This window comes from Heterocephalus glaber, unplaced genomic scaffold (genome assembly GCF_053883595.1).
Source record: "Heterocephalus glaber isolate CG9 unplaced genomic scaffold, H.glaber_assembly_v1.0 deba00001509, whole genome shotgun sequence".
Classification (NCBI taxonomy): domain Eukaryota; kingdom Metazoa; phylum Chordata; class Mammalia; order Rodentia; family Bathyergidae; genus Heterocephalus; species Heterocephalus glaber.
Window position 1 is genome coordinate 19822894 of NW_028258325.1, and position 20590 is coordinate 19843483.

The 20590-nt window shown below is 46.6% G+C and overlaps 1 protein-coding gene across 1 annotated transcript in view; it reads right to left on the bottom strand.

Moving 5' to 3' along the window:
* The window catches only part of Sel1l3 (SEL1L family member 3), a 101872-nt gene that overhangs the window by 79649 nt on the left and 1633 nt on the right, over nt 1-20590 (bottom strand). Inside the window, exon 2 of the mRNA XM_004847190.2 lies at nt 9746-10316. Within this exon, the coding sequence (XP_004847247.1) occupies nt 9746-10316 (571 nt within the window). The remainder of the gene's footprint in view (nt 1-9745; nt 10317-20590) is intronic.

Genomic DNA, 20590 nt, shown 5'->3' on the forward strand with positions numbered 1-20590 from the left:
ATTTACCAAAGAAGTTGCCATCAGCTCAGCCTTGGTTTGGCTTCCACTGTGTGGAGCAGAGCAGAAGAGACCAGATGGCCATGTTAGACCCCAGGAAGACTTCTGTGGGCGACTGCTGTTATCTAGTGCAGGGCAGAAACACTAATCAAAGCAAATGGGAGTTGATCCTGACCAGCCTCATGCTAGTACAGAGACTTCAGGAAGGAAGCTTCCAGAGTAGAAGGAATTAGAAACAATGTTGGTGAGCACCTCCCTTATCGAGGATCCAAGCACAGCAGATCAAATGAGAGAAACTGCAGCGAAAGACTGCAGAGAGGAAAATCTTAGACCCAAAGATCTAAAATAATTTACATAAACTCGTATTTCTGCACCCACCAAACTAAAGTAATGGTTGTTTTCTTATAAAATCTGTAGCTTTCATAGTTCTACAGCTCGGCGTTCTATTGTAGTTTTCCCTTGGTATAATGCCTTTCCATTATAACTAGAAGTAATTAACAAGAATGAAATTATGGAACAGGAAGGACTACAAAATTCATCTAGCTTGGGAAAGCATACAGACTTATTGTCTACTAACTGACTATGGCTGCTGGGAGGCATATACAGATACTGCTCAACTTCTGAACACCAATCAATGTCAATGGCAAAGATTAAGCATCCAAAAGACATTCATATGCTCTTAGATGTGCTAAGAACACTTATATCTGACAACAATTGGGTGGTATCATCTAAACACAAAGGTTATTTATAATATAGTGTTGGGCAGCTCATGTAATCTATCGAACACTGAAAGTGAAAAAGAGAATGGTCATCTGGATATGCTTTTGCACCATCAGAAGGTGGAAAACCCTTAGTCAAACCATCATGAGTCAGGGACCATCTGTAATGTATTAGTGATGTCTGTCACAGCAGAGCAATGGGGGAATGATCATACTAGCGTCATCCACCATCGCAGAATTTATAGGTAAGAAAATTTAGTTCCAAAGAGATTAAATGGCTTGCCCAATTTCCTCTGTATGTTCATGAGAGTACAAAACTTACTTCACTCTCTATCCCATTCCCAAACCCTAAACAGTGCCCAGCACTTGAGAGGGGCTCCATAAATATTTGGTGAATGAAAGAATAAATGTTACTGTAGCCAAGTCAGGATTCAAACCTGTTTCTCTTTATCCCAACACTTTCTACAAGTCTATAATGTGCACCACACTGCAAAACTAGATATGATCACTCCTTTCAGATCCTTCCCCCAAATCCATTTCATTGGCTTTTCTTGAGTGAAGTTGGAAAGCAAGGTATCATTAAGTCATAATTTTTTTTAAAAAGTCATCAAAGCAATGCTTGTTTGAAACTTTCAGCCCTTTAGTTTATTTCTTCAAATTTTAAGGCAAGAGGCACTGGATATTAAACAGTACAAATGGCTTTATTTGGAGACAAAGAAACATTCGTTCTGGTTGAAAGCTAAGTAGCTAAGTAAAGGCTCAGCTATGTATGACTCAAACCTGGTTTTCCCACTATGAACTAGCTGCATCTCACAGGTACTCCAAGAGCCTGGGTTTGATAGCCTTTTGATTTGAATGGCAGTCCAGAAGGTACAGAGTGGGGTACAGGCTAAGATCCAGTTGCTCCAAAACACAATTCCCTACCATAAATAGATCATCTACCTTTCTATCTATCATTTATCCAATCATAGCCCATTGGCTTTGTTCCCAGAGAAGCCTGACCAATGTGCTCCCTAGTTCCCCACTTTGTTTCACTCTTCATATGCTCTTTTCAATCTTGGCTCAACAGTGAAATCATGGTGGGACATTAAAAAATACAGATACCACGGCCCCAATTGCAGATGGCCTAGTTTAGTGAGTCTTCACCATGGTCTCAGCATCAAGATTTAAAAAGCTTCCCAGATGGTTCTAATGTACAATCACAGCTGAGAAACACTGTCTCACAGTCCCCTGGTGAAAAGAACCTGCATAAGAACTGTGCTAACCTATGTTAATCTATGTGCTAACCTATGGCTGAGGTCCAGTGGCATGCCTACATAGGGGAATTGGTTGCTAAAACGCTGAGCATTCCTATATTGGTCAGATAAGCAACCCAGCCTTGAACTTTCAAGGGCCCTTAATAGGAACTCCCACCCAGGTCCCCCTGTAGGCCACAGCTTGGCTCAGTTGTGTCCTCCAGGGCCACCCTGACTAAGGTGATCAGGCTAACCTCTGATTAAGCAGCCAGGGGCCGGCCCTTACTGCTTGTTAAATATTTTGAATCTAGGGCCAGGGATTTAGCTCAGTGGTTCTACCACCTGCCTCGCAAGTGCAAGGTTCTGAGTTCAATCCCCCCAAAAAGAGGAAAAAATTAAAAAAAAAATATTTTGAATCTCATCCCCCATGGGTGGTGTTGAGGGGATCACATAGCCCGTTCTGTGGTTCCAGAGCCCTGGCCAGATGCCTTGATCTGGGGAAGGGCTCCTCCTCGTGTAACAAAACCTTACCTGGGGTGTACTTCCAACACCCCCCAAGAGTGCTACTGAGACCCTCAGCCCGCATGTGAGAAGCTACATGGTCTCCATGCAAGGAACCACTGTGACTGGGGCCTGTGAGTGAAACCAAGGGAAAAAGCAAGCCCAATTTTCAACCTTAGGAGTGAAGCTGGAACACTGGTAACTCAATAAAGCTTCCCAAATGCAAGGCATTAAAAAGGCAGTGGTGATCAAGTGTTTTAGTTTCTTTAAAGCAAAAGCCTAAGAATAAAAATGCTATTTTCTAACAAAAACTACTTAAGTCCCACCAAAAAGGATACTGGGAGGTGAATGGTTACTCTGGAAGCTTGTGGAATATTCACAACTAGGAGTCTTAAAAATAAAATAAATTCCACTCCTGGTAATTTATTCTCCAAACACATTTTTATGCATGCACAGAGACCCCTGTACAAACGTGTTTGGTGAAGCCTTTTTGTTAGAAGGAAAAGACTAGAAATGACCTATATGACCACTGCCAGAAGATAAGTTAAATAAATTATGGACAGTTGAGCTATGGAATGCCACGGATCTGTTGAAAAGAATAAGGTCATCGATATGTACTGCTACAGAAAAATCTCTACTGCATTGCTAATGAGTACAAGGCAGTTTCTTGTATCTTCTCATTTGGGCATGAAGATGAGAGGCTAAACTGGAGGCTTCTGTGTGCAGAGAATATTTCTGGAAGAAGGCATAAGAAGCTGTCGTACCGAGTTTGCTTCTGGGAAAAGGACCAGAAGCCTGGGGTGGATGGAACTTAATTCTTACCTCTAAACCTTTTTACACTATCTGAATTTTTCACCAGGTACATATACTCCTTTTGCAGCGAAGAAAGAAGAGAAGAAAAGCTCTGAACATTTCCGTGCGGGCGAGGAGAAGGAAGCAGTCTCCACCTCGGGCCTCTGAGGCTGCTCAGCGCAGCCCAATCCGCTTCAAAGACACCAAGTCCAGTGGGTGCAGGAAACAGGATGATTCACATCGATAAAAATTCAACTTTAAAAAAAGGATCTCTTCTAATTTAGAACCTGGGTTAGGACTGTATTAGCATATTTCAGAGAGGCAGCATAGCAGAGTCGAAGGAATGCAGCAGTTTGGACTCCTAGTTAAACAAACTCCCGAGTGTCAGTTTCCCCCTTCGTTAAGGAGAGGATGAGAATAATACTGTCTTTCCCACGGGACTATTCCGAGGATTAAATGACACAATGTGCATGGAAAAAGTGTTTTCAAAATTGTAAAGGGCAATGCAGATGCTAGGCACTAATTAGTGTTATTACTGAAAAATTCAGACTACCGTGATTAACTGGGTGGTGGGGGGGGAGCTCGGTCTATGGGTTTTTTAAACTGCCAAATATACAGCTTATAATTAGGAAAAGCATCATCACGTCATTGGTTTGAACAGCTTTACTGCAAAACCTTTTTTTTTTTCTACAAAGACAAGCCTGTTCTGGCTTCAACATATGACTTAACTTTCCATCATTTTGTTGTCATGGAATTTTGTTATAAGAAATCATACTTCCACTCCATGGAATCTGAGGATGAGAATGAATTTGGGGGGCCGGGGGGGAAGAAAAGAGACTGGAAAAGAAGGAAAAGGCCACGTTCTCCAAGAGTTTCTTATCTAACAGAGAAGATCAGCGAAATGGCTATAAGGGTAGACACCAGGAGAAGGATGTTGGCAGTATGCTCCTAACCTGGATTGCCTGCGTCCTGAGAGTCCACCTCCAAATACAAACACACAGCAAAGGCTCTGTGGCCCACACCTCCTGTTCCGGCAGACAGCAGTAATCAAATGACTGCACTCTTTCTCAAGATGCAGGCCCGTTCTCAGATCCCCTCTCCACTCTGCGCTGGGGACAGCACCCACCCACAGGCACACAAGCTAAGACCTAACTGCCATCCGGCACCTCACTGGGCTGCTGGTCCCCGCTGTGTGCTGGGGCTCAGGTTTCCCTTCTGCCTGGATGCCTCACCTCCCTTCTTGTTCTGATACAAACACTGCCCACCCTTCAAGTCTCCGATCAAATGTCACCTCGTCTATGAAAAAGCCCAGCAAGGCATCCAGCTAACACATAGAGATGGCTCAGCAACCTTTTTCAATGGTGAATGACTTAATAAGTAAACAGCTTCACAACCTCATCAAGCAGAAGAGCTCAATAGGTACATGAGGAGTTTGGGAAGTAAATTATCCAGGTTTAATCACCAGCTCCATCATTTACAGCTGTGTGAGCTTAGACAAGTTATTCTACCTCTCTGGGCTAGTTACCTCCTCTGTAAATATGACAGGAGAATCTCAGGAAGATTTAATTAGATGCCCAGGAAAAGCGGTTCACACGCTGCAGACACATGGGCAGTACTCAGGAGTGAGAGTGGCTATAACCGGTAGGAGCCGTGTCCACCTCCCACATAACCACTCTATAGAGAGGGCTGGGGGTCTTCACCCTCGCGCCTCCAGCCTCATAGTTAAGAAACCGGTCCATAGTAGGTGCTCAATCTTTGTTTCATTGGACTGAACATGAAGCATGTCATCAGAGAGGTAGCAACAGGGAGGGTTAATTTCTGGTCATGGAAATAAAATTCGATAAGTGCATATTCATATTTACATAGAGGTTTCCAGGGCAGGGGTGGGGGAAGGTGGAAATGGGGCCGGGTATTGAAATATGGGTGTGATTTTGCCAGGAAGTCACAGAGGGTGGCACCAGAGGGTGGCTGGTCCATGGGCTTGGAGTCACTTAGGGGAATCTGGGACATAAAAGGAGCTGTCCCAGTAACCGCCAGCAGCGGGCACCAGACTCATTGGTGAAGGTGAAGCTGAGCTGGCATGGGGTTGGAAAGGAGAAGCAGTCTGCAGTCGGCACCCTGGGTGCTCAGGTGGGTCCTAGCCGGGAAGCTGTCTCGTGGGTGCCGAGGACCCAAGGCCCACAGCCACCTCCCACCTCCTCACACTTGCCAATGTGGCCGTGCAAGCACGCTCCCAGAGAAGCACGAGGAAACTGTCCCCTGGGCTAAGAGCATTCGTCCCCTCGGTGGACGGTCACCGACTGAATGCAAGCGCCTACTGTACGCGGGCACCGTGCTAGGAGCCAGAACAGAGCAGATGAAGGACCCTGGCCCTACAGAGCTTGTGTTCTGGTGTGAGAGACCATCAACAGGCAAATCAGCAATCGAGTCCATTTAGCGACAATGACGCCCATGAAGGTAAAGCTCTGAAGGAAACTAAAGGCAGAGAGTGACGGGGCGGGAACGGCTGGGAACAAGGTCGCTGCCTTAGATGACGCCACCAGGGAAGCCAGCATTTGAGCACTGTCTGAAAGAGAACGGGAGGAAGTAAGCCAGGCAGGATCTGGGAGGAGCAGTTCCGGTGGGAATAAACTGGTCTGTCCACGGAGGAGCGAGCAGGACTGTGGCTGGAATGGGTACAAGGGGTCAGGGACAGAGCCTGTAGGCCGGGGTGAGGGGTGTGATTTGGTGATAAGTTCCAGGGGAAGAGAGGTTTGGAGCAGGGAGTGATGCAATCAGCTTGTACTCTCTCCTGGGGGCCTGGGAGGCCAGGAGGGTGGGGCTTGCCCAGGACAAGAGCTCTACGTGTGGTGAGACTGAGCACATGACATGTACATCCTGAAGCTGGGGCCAGCAGCACTGGTTCTCAGCATGGGGTGCGACCTGGGGTCCCAGGTTGGGGTCCGAGTCACCAGCCTGTGTGGCTAATTTTCTTTCGTAGAGTTGGTGCATGAGTCAGGCACACATGTGACTTGTGTGGGACCACAGATAACGTCTGTCCTCTCCCCCAGGGAAACGGTCAACAATACTCGGAGGGAGGGCGTTGCCTACCTAGCCACCTTTGGCCCACAAGGGCAGGACGAAGCAGCAGGACAGGTGCATGGCAGCACACGGCTGAGCCAGGACACGTGTCCTGCAGGGCTGCCGATTCGAGATCTTGTATTTACTCAGCTGGGCTGGACAAGAGTCTGCAGATTCCTCCCTAAAACCAGACCAGTGGCCTGGTCAGAGGCTGGCAAAGGAGATGTGGCCGTGGGTGCCCCTGGGCACACACAGCCTGCGCCTGGGTCCTAGGCCAAGGCGGTCGCAGAGGGCATCCTAGCCTTCTCCTGCAAGCTCTGAGTGTGAAACTTTGCTCTCTCTTCATAAATGAGAGCCAGTTAGGGTGACTTCAGTTCAGAGGCAGGGCCATTGTAGGACACCAGGTGCCTGACACAGAAAACAGCCCCAGCCCCACATCCGTGGGGCATATGGACTGTGACGGGAGGGAATACGACAGGTGTCCCAAGGCTCAGGTCTGTGTCTCTGTAACGCTGTTTGATGTTCTGACTCAACTCATTCATCAACAGCTGAATAAAGAAGGCCTTGCTAAGCACAAGCCACAGGCCAGGCTGTTACCATCCCACGGCCCACACCCAGAGCAAAGGTGGCAGTGGGGGATGCTTTCCATGGGCAGCTGGCCCTGCGCCTGTGACTTGTCCTTTCGGGACAAGAGAGGAAATACTCCACTTCTTGGTAAACAAATCACAGCAACCAGAACCGAGCTGCCTTTACGGGTGCATGGAGTACCCCTCCATTTTGACGATTTTAATTCTCTGAAAAGGTTTCCCTCTGTGTTATGATTTGATTAGACTGGTTCTCATGCCAAACGTAATGCTCTGAGCAGGTGGGGAGAGAAATCTCCTGGTGCCTTTCCTGAGCCTCATGCATGTGGGAAGGAACAACAAAGGAAAGAAAAGACATTCCCCATGTTAAGGGCCAGCGAGGTGCCCCAACCACCGAGACCATTCGAAAATGATTTCATTTGGAAACTTGCAGCTTGCAATTCAGCCATTCTTCAGTGAGAAATATATGATTTGCCAAACACAAAATAGAATCATTAAGCCCTGACAAAGTCGGAGGCAAAGCAAAACCGTGGCTGTGTGCGCCCTGCGCCTCCCTCTACTCAGCAAATTAGGCATTCCGGTGCAAGGCGTTCTAGCAGGGGGCTCTGCCTGGAGGAGGGCTGCACACTGATCTTGAAAATGCACCCAGCTTGACTTATTTCAGACATTAGTTACCCACCCCACTCCACCCAAATTCGCGCATACACAGAAGGGGAACCTGCCTCCTTCTTCTAGATGGCTACAGAAAATGGGCCAAATGTATACAAAAACTGTGTAGAACTACACACACACACACACACACACACACACATGAGTACACATAACATCTAGTAGCTGGGTCTAGTGTCACATGCCTGTAATTCTAGCACTCTGGAGGCTGAGGCAGGAGGGTCAAAAGTTCAAGCTCTGCATGGGCAATTCAGTGACTTAGTGATAGATACCCTGTCTTAAAATTTCAAAATGGGCTGGGGATTTAGCTCAGTGGCTCTGAGTCTGCTCGGCAAGCACAAGGTCCTGAGTTCAACCCCCAGTACCAAAATTAATTCAAAAACAAAAAAAGGGCTAGGGAGGTAGCCCAGTACAAAGGCCCTGGGTTCAATACCCAGCACTGCCCAAAAAGAAAAGAAAAGAAAAAAACCTGGTAAGATGCGAATTCAGTCTCTAGCTAGTGGTATTAGATCAATGACAGGTCCCTGATTTTGCTATTGTATTATAGTTATAGAAGGTACCAATGACAGAATCTGGGTGACGATATACAGGACTCCCTCTACCATTTTTGCAACTTCCTGGGGCTTTATCATTATTTCAAAATAGTTTTTAAATGTCAAATGTATCAGTGTGATGGCATGCAGATTAGACTCACGGAGATGGGTGGTTTAAGCTTTCCTTACACGGAGCCACTTTGCATAGACATCATTTCCCCAGAAATTGTGTCCAGAGGTGACAGGAAGCTAATCACTAGCAGAAGAGCACCGAGCGCGTGTCACTGAGGCACCGTGTCCCTGGCCGGGGCTGCTGAAGTCCTGAGGAGGGTCCGCTGCCCCAGGTCACAGAGTCCAGCCACAGTCTTGACAGGCTCAAAGTCCCACTGCTGTGCCCTGGGGACGGAGGCTCAAGTGTCAGGGTGCAGCAGAGAGGGCTTCAGATGCTGACTCCAGGGCCGCCCTGACCCCCAGATCCCAAGTAGAGGAGCACTGGGGCCTGGGAATCTGCTCTCACAGCAGGAGTGCTGAGTGTTCTGTCACAGGTGATCCTGGGGCTGTTCTTTAGGAAATGACAGCAGATGTGGGGGCAGGGGGGTCTGCCTGACTTGAGACCCCAACAGAGAAGCAGAGCTGGCAGGAGCTCAGAGTCCAGAGCTGGTGCTCCTCTTGCCTATGGAACATCAGAGCCCCCCTAAGTGGACCCTTACAGAGACCTCCAGCCCTGCAGCTTAAGGGTGGCTTCGAGGGCCTGGAGCCTCCTGTAGGGGTCCCACAGACACCGTCACCATGGGGCATTTAGGTAAGATGCAGAATTTGGGCTCTAGCATCATCACAGCTACTTTTTATCAAATGCTGATGATACGCTAAGCAATTCTGGCTCATATAATCTGCCCCATCCTGCTCTGAGGGAATCATTTGTTATTCCATTTCACAGATAAGAAAACTGAGGCACAGAGAGTGCACAAATACAGACAGAAAGCAGCAGAGCAGGAGTGGAAGCCAGGCAGTAGTTACCATACAACCTTCCTGTCTGACTCAAAGGTTCCTCCAGGGTCTCCACCCTTCTGGGGTAAAACATGCTGCTTCAAAGCAGAAGCTTCAAGCTGGGAGTGGTGGTGCAGGCTGTAATCCCAGAACTCTGGGAGGCTGAGGCAAGAGGGTCCCAATTTCGAGCTCAGTTTCAGCAACTTAGCAACTTAGTGAAAGCCCCTCTCAAAATACAAAATTAAACAAGGACTAGAGATGTGGCTCAGTGCAAAGGTCCTAGGCTCAATCCCCAGTACTGCAATAGTAACAAAGAAATTCGGGGGTTGTGAGGGAAAGCAGGGATGGCAGGAAGATCTTCCCAGGCTTCAGTTCCAAGGTGTTAATGCTTCCTCCAACTGAAAGCACATCTGAACCTTTCAAAGGCGCCCATCCACAGCCCCTTGATCCCTCCCACAATTTCATCTTCCCTTCTATTCTCCCTTGACGCTTCTCCTCTCTTCCCCTTTCTCTACCTTTGTCCCCAAGGACCAAAATTACAGACTCCAGATGCCCTCTGCGTTCCTTGTCCCCTTGCTGCTAATCAAGCACCATCTCCTGCCTCCCTACCCCAACATGGGCTATCTGAAGAGACCAGGGTACGGTTCCCACCACGGCAAACGACCTACCGTTCTCCAGAGGACACTGTGGAATCCTGTTTGCCCAAAGCTTCCAAATATAGCCCATGTTCCAACCAAGGCACACCTGGTGGTCTTTGAAAGGACGCTCGAAAGGTGGGACGGTCTTCAGCAGAGTGTAATTCTTTGCCACGGTGTGTGGCCAGTTCTCCTCCCACTTCACGTTCAAGTCTATGCCACTGTATCTGTGAGTGATCCAGGCTCGTAGTACCACTGCAGATACGGAAATGGAGTGTCTGATGAAATAGTCATCTCTGTAAACCATAATGCTTGGAAATTTCACATGTACTATTTGGGTCCTGCTGGTGTGAAGATGCTTCTCATTTTTCCACCTTTTTTTGTACACAGGGATGCTACTTCTGAACTCGGATGAAACAACCGCTTCCAAATTGACAACACAAGGCTGGGAACATAAATACTCAACTGAGACTTCAGATACATTGCGTACATTTCCTTCAAAGACAGTAAAATAAATAAAGTCTTTGTAAGTCACGCTCTGCTCAGATCTGGGTACCACTGATGTCGTCAGGGAAGTCTGTCTACCCCAAGATGGTACAAAATTCTGAAAAGGAGAGAAAATATAAGAAATACAGAAAGTTTAAAAAAACACATCATATTAACACAAGAATGCCTCAGTAGTTTCCTGAGGGAAAACACCAAGCTATATAAAGGAACAAATGTGAGAGAGAAGAGATGTCAAAAGCTCTACTGGACAATTGGAGAAAAACCAACACACACACAAATGAAGATTAGGGCACATTAAACTCCCTCTCCAGGCTCAGTAGCATCTGCTGATAAAATGCGACTTTCAAAGTGATGTGGCAATAATCCCAGAGCTCGCTTCCAAAGGGAGGAGCCAGTCCACAACAAATCCAGTAGCAACCGAGCCTGCCTTAGAGTGAAAAGGAGAGAACCCAGCTTCAGACATTTTCAAATTATCGTCCTGACTTCAAATGGCGGGCAGATGCTGCCAAATCAAAGGCAGGAGAAAAGTTCAAAGGGCACCCAGAGGGAACTGTCCCTAGTAATGAGAATGCCAACCTGACCCCCTTTTCTCCCCTAAGCGTGAAGCCCGGACAGGCAAGCAGCATGATGGACCAGCAGGTAGCTCTTGTTGCTCTAACCACACGCAGGCAGCATGGACCATGAACTGTGTTGTCTCTTTCACCATGAATGCTGCTACGCGTGCCAAGAAAGATTTCAGCTCTGCATTTGCTTAGCTAGCTCTTAAAATGACCAAGCCCTCCAGGAAGCTTGGTTATGAAATCAAAGCAACGTTTTCAAAGCCAGGCCCTGAAACATGGGTGCTAAGAGCTCTTCTAAATATGACTTTGTGATTCCAGTATCTAAAACATAATAGCAGAAAGGTTACTTTGCATCACTTCACATCCATTAGGATGGCTACTATTTTTAAAAAGAAAAAAATTAAAAATTACAAGGATATAGAGAAAGTGGAACCTCTGTGCACTGCCGGTAGGAATGTCAAGTGGTATAGTTGCTATGGAAAAAGAGTATGGCAGTTTCTTTACAAAACACAACATTTAAAAGCCACATGATCTGACCCAGCAACTCTACATGTAGGTATATACCCCAAAGAGGTGAAAGCAAAGACTTGAGGGCTTTGTACACCGATGATCACAGCAGCATTATTCACAATAGCTGAAAGCTACTAAGTGTCTGTCAGTGATTAGTTGGATAATAAAATCACACACACATGACACCACCGAGTGAAACTCTGATACACGCTCTAACTTGGATGAACCTTGTAGGTATGCTAAGGGAAATAAGGCAGACACCAAAGAACAAGCATCGTATGATCCACTTATATCAGAGTAGTGAAACTCAGAGACAGAAACTCAAACAGGGGTTGCCAGGGGCTGAGGACGGGTTGTGTTAATAAGTCTGGAGTTCCAGTGTTACGATGAAGTTGTGCTGGAGACAGAAAGTGACAAGGGTTGTACAAACAGTGGTAGCTTACTTAACACGACTGAGCCAGACAATTAAAATGGCTAAAATGCTAAGTTTTACATTGTGAGTATTTCTACTGCAAGTTTAAAGAGAAAAGTGTCTGGTCTCCTCCAAAGAAAGACGCAAGAGCTGTGGGAAGACTAAGGTGGGTGAGACCTGAAGTCTGCTATCAGAGAATCCTGTCTACAAATAGACATAAAGAGTAGTAAAGACAGAACATGGCCAGTGCTCGGGCCAAACAATAAACAAGGTCAAAGGGGCACAATGCCAGGAGAACGTAATACTGACTGGGGGCAGGGGTAAGACAGGCTTCATGGAAGAAAATGCATGTTAGTGGACTTTGAGGGATGAAGAGAAGATCTTCAGGAGCAGATGCAAGGGGAAAGCAGGGCAACCAAGTGGGGAAACGCAGATCCTCAGGCCAGGCAAGCAGCTTGGTTTGACCAGGGAATAGAGTGGGGGTGGAGACACAAATGGACACAGCCATAAGAGGGGAGAAAGAAAGGCAGGGTCCTGGCTCCGGAGAGCATTGAATCCCAGCTCAAGGAATTGGCACTCTATTGGCAGCAAATACTCAATGAAAGTGTCCCTGAAAGGGGGTGACATTTCCCTTTTAAAGCAACTGTCATCAACTAGAAACAAAGCTAACAATCCATTAGCAAAATGAGCAAATGGTACAGCTCACTGAGGAGTAAATTCTCACTCCTAGTAAGAGAGATGCAACGTCAGACTATGCCAAGCTGCCATTTTACCCCAGACACCCACAGAGTTCATAGGTTAGCATCATATGGCTAGAGCGTACGCATCGCTGGGCAGTAATCTCTATGCAGCCACAGTGTAAGTGCACCACCCTCTGGCCCAACAACCCCACTTCTAGGTATTTTTCCTACAAACAGCACTCAAATCTGTATAAATGGTGCATGAACAGGCTTTTTTCACAGCTGCACTCTTTGTAAGAGCAGAAGATGGGAAGCTTAAATGTCCATTGAGACGGGGCTGGCTAAATAAAAGATAGAAATCCACCCCTGGAGTACTATACAAGTACTTTTTGAATATTCATGTGGTACAAAATTCAAAAGATAGGGATATAGTGCAATGCATAGCTCCCTCTTACCCTGACTCCTGGCCACCGAGTCCTCATCCATGTGGTCCGTGTGAGTAGGCAATGCTGTGTATTCAGGTGAAATTTTTTAAAACTCTGTGTATGTGTGTGTGTGTGACCCAATGTGGCATTTTTGAATCTGTTTAAAGACAATAACAAAACACTCAATCCCCCCGCAAAGTGAAAATGGATCGTGTAGCTTCTGCAAACGGCAGGGAGAGAATGGAGGGGCTAGATATTCCTTTGGATTGGTCATGGGAAACTTGTGGGAAGAAATATGTAAAGAGCGTACAGTCTAACCGGTCCACCCCTGCATGGAGAGATTTGTTTTATGGTCTCATTTATACTGCCAAATTACAGGGAGAAAACAAACATAAAAATAATTTCATAATTGGAAGTGGGGAACAGTAGAGCGGATGAGCCCTGGATGTCACCTGGCCCACTCCCTCACTGTCCAGATGAGGAAATGACAACCCAGGGGTGCAAGTCCCACATCGTCCAGCTGCAGAGCCAGCAGAGGGAACCACAGAAATCCAGGCTGCCTTCCACTTCTGCACAGAGAGGCGCCTGGCCACAGTGCCAGTGCCCAAGCTTCTGCCAGATGACCAGGAAGCAGCCCAACCAAGCCCAACTCTTAGGGTGTGAACATCTCCCCCAAAGCCAGTAATGGCAGTGTCCATGGAAGCCGAGGGTGGGTGGCAGGGACCAGGATGCTTCCTCACTAAATCCCACCCAAGGGGACATCAATTTATTTCTTGAGCCGAAGTGGGCACCAAGTCCAGGACTGGGCATGGTGCGTTAAATATTGAATTGTGTTCTTTTCCAAAGGATAACTTCACACCTCTCCCTCATTCTTTTCAAGTCTACCTTAAAGCTCACCCAGACCTAATTCTCCCACTTTGATTTTTTTTCCATCACATTCATAATGCCAAAAGCTCCAGCGAAAACCTCTTTTAAACAAAGAACATCTGACTTCACTAGACTTCATTGCAAAATGCAGTTAATAATAATCCAGCTCATTATTTTACATCTGATTGCTAAAAACACACCAGGGGCCTGGTTTGGGTTTTGCTTGATGTACCCAACACAGTGTAGACTAGGCACTTGTAATGTGTCTGGTCCTAACCAAGATGTACTCGAAGTATAAACTATACAGCAGATTTCTTTTCTTTTCTTTTTTATACAGCAGATTTCAAATTCTTGGTATTAAAGAAAAAAAGTCCATGAAATATCTCATTAATAATTTGATACAGATAGCATGTTAAAAAATAACATTTGGACACATCAAGTTAGATAAACATGAAAATTAGCTGTTTACTTTTTAAATGTGGGAACTACTGAATATAAAATCATGTATGAGGCTCAAATTGTCTACAGGAAGGAACTATTCTACATTTGAGGTTAACAGCCTTTTTTGGTGAAAAATGGCCAGATGTATATAAAATCATGCCTTGATATGCACAGGAGATTGGTCCCAGAGCCCCCCAAGGATACTGAAATTCACAGATGCTCAAATCCCATCTATAACACGACATCGTATTTGCACATAACCTATGCATAGCCTCCTGCATACTTTAAATCATCTGTAGCTGACTTATAATTCCAAATACAATGTGAATGCTATTAAGTAGTTGTTATCCAGTGTTGTTTAGAGAATAATAAGAAAAGGTCTGTACATGTTCAGCACAGATCCAATTTGGGGGAAGGAATCCTGGGTTGCAGCTAAGGATGCAGAAGCTACCCGGATGGAAGACCAACTTCCTTTATAGGTGTTTCAGGCCACCAATTATCGGTCTCAGTTAGGAAACTCTGCCGTGGCCTTTCTGAGAGCAGCCATAGGTTGGACACACAACTGGATAAACACGGCAACGGTCACAAAGCTCTATCTACAAAAATAAGCCGCTGCTGGATTGGCCCATGGGCCATAGTTTGCCACCGTGGTCTATTAATCAAGCTTTGATTCTAGATAGAGCTTTGAAGCACACAAAGTGACAGAAGATACACTTGCTAAGGAGTTGCTGTGCAGAGAAGGGGTGACCAGCCTGACTTCACACACACCTAGCCGACGAGGCTCAACTCCATGTCTTCTGAGGTTCTCGGGCAGTGGGTGCTGACGTCTCACTATTGCTTGTTTTAGAAACAATCTAAGTTGAACGAGAACGTGAGGTTAGTCTGGACAAATGATTTAAACTCACGGACTGAGAGGTGAGTGATAGTTCCATAGGTGACAGTTCCATAGGTGACAGTTCCAAAGTTCCAGCTTTGGAGCAAGTTCAGAGACTGGGCAACATTTCTGTCATACAACAGGGATGACAAGAAAGCCTCTCAGATCACCTAAGTGTCTCGTGCAAAGCACAGTTTAAGTCCCTTGAGAAGGCCTCACAGTCTTCAGCTTTGGGGCAGCTCTGCCCCAAAAGGGAGCAGTGAAGGGAGCGGGCTCTGCCTGGCTTGGAGCAGACCCAGGGGCAGCTGCTACCCCATGAGTTGTGGCTACCTCCATTATGTACAAAACCAACACCGATTAGCAACACATCACACTCTAAATATTGATTAAGCTGAAGCTGATTTCCTGGCTCAAGTCATGGGTGTGGTTATAAGCTGTTTCCTGCCAGGAAAATAAGGCAATTAACTTGAAGAGTTCCAGCTACAGGCATGACACGTTTCCACCCTTTGTAGGTGTGTCCACATGCCAGGTTGCATTAACATAAGCTAAAAATCACCCTCCCATTCCTTTGTCTAGAAATTATGAAGTCAGAGTCCATGTCACTGTCATGTCTCCAGCTTCTAGGATAGAGCTTGGCACACAGTAAGAATTTAGTTAAGTATTTCTTGGTGAAGTAAAGTCCTGGGTATGGGTATCCCTGCCAGATGCCTCCGTGGTTTGTCCTATGTCAATGTCCCACAACCCCGGGGGCTCTTGCCTATGAACCAAAAACACTGATCCAATCGTGAGAGCCCATTGCGGCCCTCCTAGGACCCCGTTTCCAGTGGGCAATTTGCATCCAGCCTCATTTAACTCCTTCCGAAGAGCCCTTGCCATTTGGCCTCTCACCAGGCTCCTGGGGGTCACAGAGGATCTAGGGACTGTGAGGTATAAGAAGGTGGCACTCTGGAACCTGCCTTCTCCCTTTGAAGTATGCTTCTCCCCTCTGTTCTGTGCCCCCAGACCTTTCAGACAACACCTCTGTGTCTGGAACTTTTCCATTTTCACACACCAAAAGCACAAATTAAAAACTTTAAAATTTCCAATCCTTCTCTCTCCTGCTGGACTCTGCTCATCTGTCAGGTTCATCTACATTAATGTGGTAATGAAAAAACAGAAGCAATGTCACATATCTGCATTTCTAAGCCAGCTTTGCAGATAAAGCCTTAAAAGTACAGCCCACCTGCACTGCAGCTCTAAGCAAGGTATTCTGAGTGAAAGGGGCACTTCTGTGTTCCTCAAATTATTCCAATTAAGCAGCCACATAGATGTTCCATCTCGAAAGCTGCTGATCTGCTCTGCACACCCAGAGTGGAGCTGAAAGATGCCTGGGCCCTCATATATCTGTTTCTAGCAGAAATGAGCCTCAATCAAAGTTGACTTTGATGACATCACACACAGTCACAAAGCACAGACTCTTCTACTTTTGTGTGTTTGTGTGCACACTATCATGTTTTTTAAAAAGAAGGGGAAAGAACCAGTTCATGTGTGTTCAGGACGGGAGACCTAAATGCATCCACTCAGCCTGGGAATCAAGAAACATGAATTCATGTATCTTCAGGATGGAAAAAAACCAACATTATCAACAGAGTCTAAACTTCTTTTAGGATAACTGCATTTGACTCCTTTAAACAAAATCAATAGGAGAGACTCGATTCAAATAACCTTGTGCCAAAGAGCAGGGAAACTTGGTTCTTTTCTCTGTATAATCCACTTGGTATTTAAGGAAGGACAGATTGGAAAAATCTTAAATCAGTCTCATCTCGCTATCGGAGGCTCATTTCCACTTACACATGTACCCAGGCAGGCCTGAGCCAAGAGCAGCGATTGAGTGTCCGTTACTCTCACTCTCGCCTCTCCCGGCCCCATCAGTCACTGAAGAAAACCTTGGCTCCAGAGCGCCTTCTCTCCAAACTGGCTGGATCAAACTTTCCGTAGGTCAGAAAGGTAATTGTTCTGGCTTAACAGGCCTATTTTCCCCCCAATTTCTGCTGATCAGATATAAGCAAAAATTCTGTTAATGTCAACAAAGCATGCAATTAAGCAGCACGAACGGTGATGTCAATAAGGGCTTTAAAATCAAAGTGTGCCTTGGGAAACATTTTCCAGTCAAATGCTGCTCCTTCTCAAGCTGGCCGGAGAAACCATGACAGCAATGATCAATACCCGTGCCTGTTTACAGCCCACCCCCAACACTGTTCAATGTGCTGTTTCTTTCCACCTCAAATCATACAAAGCCAACTAAGAATGATTTGGTTTTATTTTCTTAGGGACCTACTGCGTGCTGGCCATTGAGACAAGTGAGTTAAATCTTTTTTCTCACTCCCTTCTAACCTCAGCCTCTCACGTACAACTTTAAAGAAATTCTTACTTCTAACCTCTACACAACAGTTCTGGGAGACAGTCAGCATTCCTGTGTTATAGCCGAGGGGCTACAGTGGATTCAGAGTGGGTCAGTAACTTGCTCAGGATGAACCAGCCACTTAAAGTAGAACCAAAATTCTAATCCTTATTGGCTGATCCTAAAGTCAGAGATGGTGGGCCTTGTGCCTTCCAGAAACACCAAAAATAATGCTCTCAGCTCATCCACTTGCCTTTACCTGTCACCACTCTCTGGCTACAGGTGAGGGAATCCTGAGACTTAAGCATTCCCATCTCGGAGGAAGGGAATCTAAAATTCCACCTTGCCCATGTGCCTCAAGTCCGGGGTGGGGGAAGAGATGTCACTGCATGCGGAGACATAGGGCAGTGAGCCAGCGGGCCAGCCTGAGCAGCCCTTCCGGGGAAGCTGGGAAGCCAGGGCTGCCCTACAGGACTTCATCAGCAATTCCTCACTTGCTGCACAGCCCTCCTGCCCTCGCTCCCTCTCAGAGGGATGGGGCGAGCCAATAAACAGAGGATCGGAATTCACTTTAGGCTATTTATGGACTCCAAGAGTCTATCCATCTTCTCAGCAAACTGCCTGGGTTCTTTATTTCTCCCCTTCTACCTTTGCTCTGGTTCCTGTGCTTTTGCTAACAGGAAGCCAGAAGAAATAGGCAAAAGGCACATACCATACATAGCATGGGAGATTTCATGATTAGGATGCACAAGGAAGGTACTGGCTGCCATGAAGTTTCAGGATTAACTCTGTATTTCAAATAGCCATAATTGCTCTTGCTCCAGCTGAATGACTGAAAGTCTCCTAGCTAATTTTGAGCCCTACACCCTGTGTTGCCCACATAGTGAGGGGCTGATGAATACTCCTGGATGGGTGATGGATGACATGTGGCTACTTAGAGACTCCCACATAACCACGGTCTGCCAAGCATTCATACATATCTCTGTGCTGCTAATATCCTCTTATTTATTTGTCCCTTGGTTGTCTAACAAGTGCAAATGTCCTCTTTGAATAGGTCAGCATTATCGCTGACATCAAGATTGGCCATTGTGAGATTTATGTTCTCACTTAAGGAAAAATCAGTTCCAAGTAGACCGGATTGCCTCGTAGAAGCCCCAGTGTCTCGGATGGGCTAGAGCGGCCACAGCTGGATCTGGCCTAGCACAGAGCAAAGTAAGTGTTCATGGCTCAAGGAAACAGGGTGACCCTGCGTGGAGTGGGCTCTCGGGCTCCACTGAGCTCTCGTGAGCTCTGTGGAAGCAATTTCTTTACCCTTTGCTTTCCAGGCCCTCATCCGAACTGAGAAGGCTCTCTGCAGCTTGACCTTTGCTGACCTCCAGATTTTCTGGCAGTCACTGGAACCAGGGATCATGTTTGCAGAAATCTGCTTGGCATCATTCCGTGACTTATCTTTCAGGCCTCATCACAATTATTCATGCTTTGGCAGTATCCTAGCTACAGTCACAGTCCTCCTCGTGGGCTAATATTGAAGGTTACTCTGTCCCAGCCAGTGGAGAAGGAAGGGGCCTCTCTCCTCAGGATGGTGACTCCTGGGGGGATGCACCCCCTGAGAGCACCAGCCCAAAGCCACTTCCAATCTCCAGCCGTCTGGGCAGGCTAACACAGAACAGGAATTGGTCCCCAAATCAGGAACAATTTGGCTTCTGAATGCATTCCAATGCACACTCACTATACACTTGGGACATATGTTCACACACACTCAAATGCTAAACCCTCAGGCTGCCTCTCGACTCTATAAAGACACAATCTTTTACCTCTCCATTACCCATGGCAAATATTTTCTGCTTTTGCCTTTTTCTCTCTCTCTTTTTAACATCCTGCTTCTACTCTGTGGCCCATGCTTCCTGCTTTGTATATTTTAGGTTACTTTAGACATGACCTCACATCCTGGCCAATTGCACAGTAGCTTCTAATTGTGAGAGCTCTGCTAACGGACGGTACATTTATGCAGGGCAGGGGGCGGCGGGGGGCGGGGTGGAATAGGTTATAAGCAGCAGAATACTGCAGGCAATAATCTAGCACAGGTTCAAGCTGGGGCCCTGAGGTTAGACAGACTTGGTTTAATCTCAAACTATCTGTGTGGCCTAGGGCAACTTGCTTAACCTCTCTGGGCCTGTTATCCCATTCCAGTGTTGATCATAATAGCTCCTACCTCACAAGGTTGTTTCTAAGATTAATAGTGAATAAAGCCTACAAATGACTTAGCACAATCAAGCTATTATCGTGATTACTCTTTAGGCTTCCAAATGATGGAAGGACCTTCAGGTCTAGTGTATACCCATAGCTGAGATCTTGCAAAGCTCTTCTGCTCCACCTCCACACCCCCATCACTTCCTCCAGGAAGTATTCTTTGGTTGAGTAGAATCCACACAACAATGCGTTTGCACTGTTTCTCACTGTTTGTGCCTTTCAGGTGTTTCATACAGAAGCTGACACACTAAGCTTCTCCAAGATCAAGAAGCCCTTCTTTTCAACTCCTTCAGTAGATCTCCAGTAGAACATACCTGGAGAGCACAATTCCCAGTACCTGGCTGGACTCTCAGATCAAAACACAGAGACCACCTTCCAAGCCAGGATTTCGATGCTCAGGTACACACAACTTTCTGATTCAACTGCAAAATGGCTCTCACTTATCAAAGGCTTTCTTCTCCAGTGGCATTATCAGTGCCCATCAGGAACAAGCACCCAGAGGCAGGAAGCGCTGACAAGTCTCCTAGACAACGTTCCAAGATCCATGCCTTCCTGTGTTGGCAGACGCTCGTCCATGCTCTACTTATTTTCCACATTACTGTATTTTCTATAATCTCTTTGCGGAGCTTTGCCTCGTACGTCCCCACCTCCCTCCAGGCTCCCACAGTGTCGTTTCCTCTCTAGGATCTGCTTTGGAGAATCCTCCATGGCCGGTACAGAACCCCTGTATTTGCTCCATTCTCTGTTCCCCCAGAGCAGCACACAGGTCTTTAGGTTTCCTACTTGTCACTCTGATTTTCCAGCCCATGCAGAAGTGGCCCCCTTGCCAGGCCTTGAGATTCCCATGTGGAACTTTCCTGCCCACCTCTAGGAGAATGTTGCATGTACTGCTCTACTACATCACTTCTGCTTCTATGGGGAACCAGCAGCACTTCGTGTGCAGGGATCATCGGTTTAAACTGAGCCGCCGTC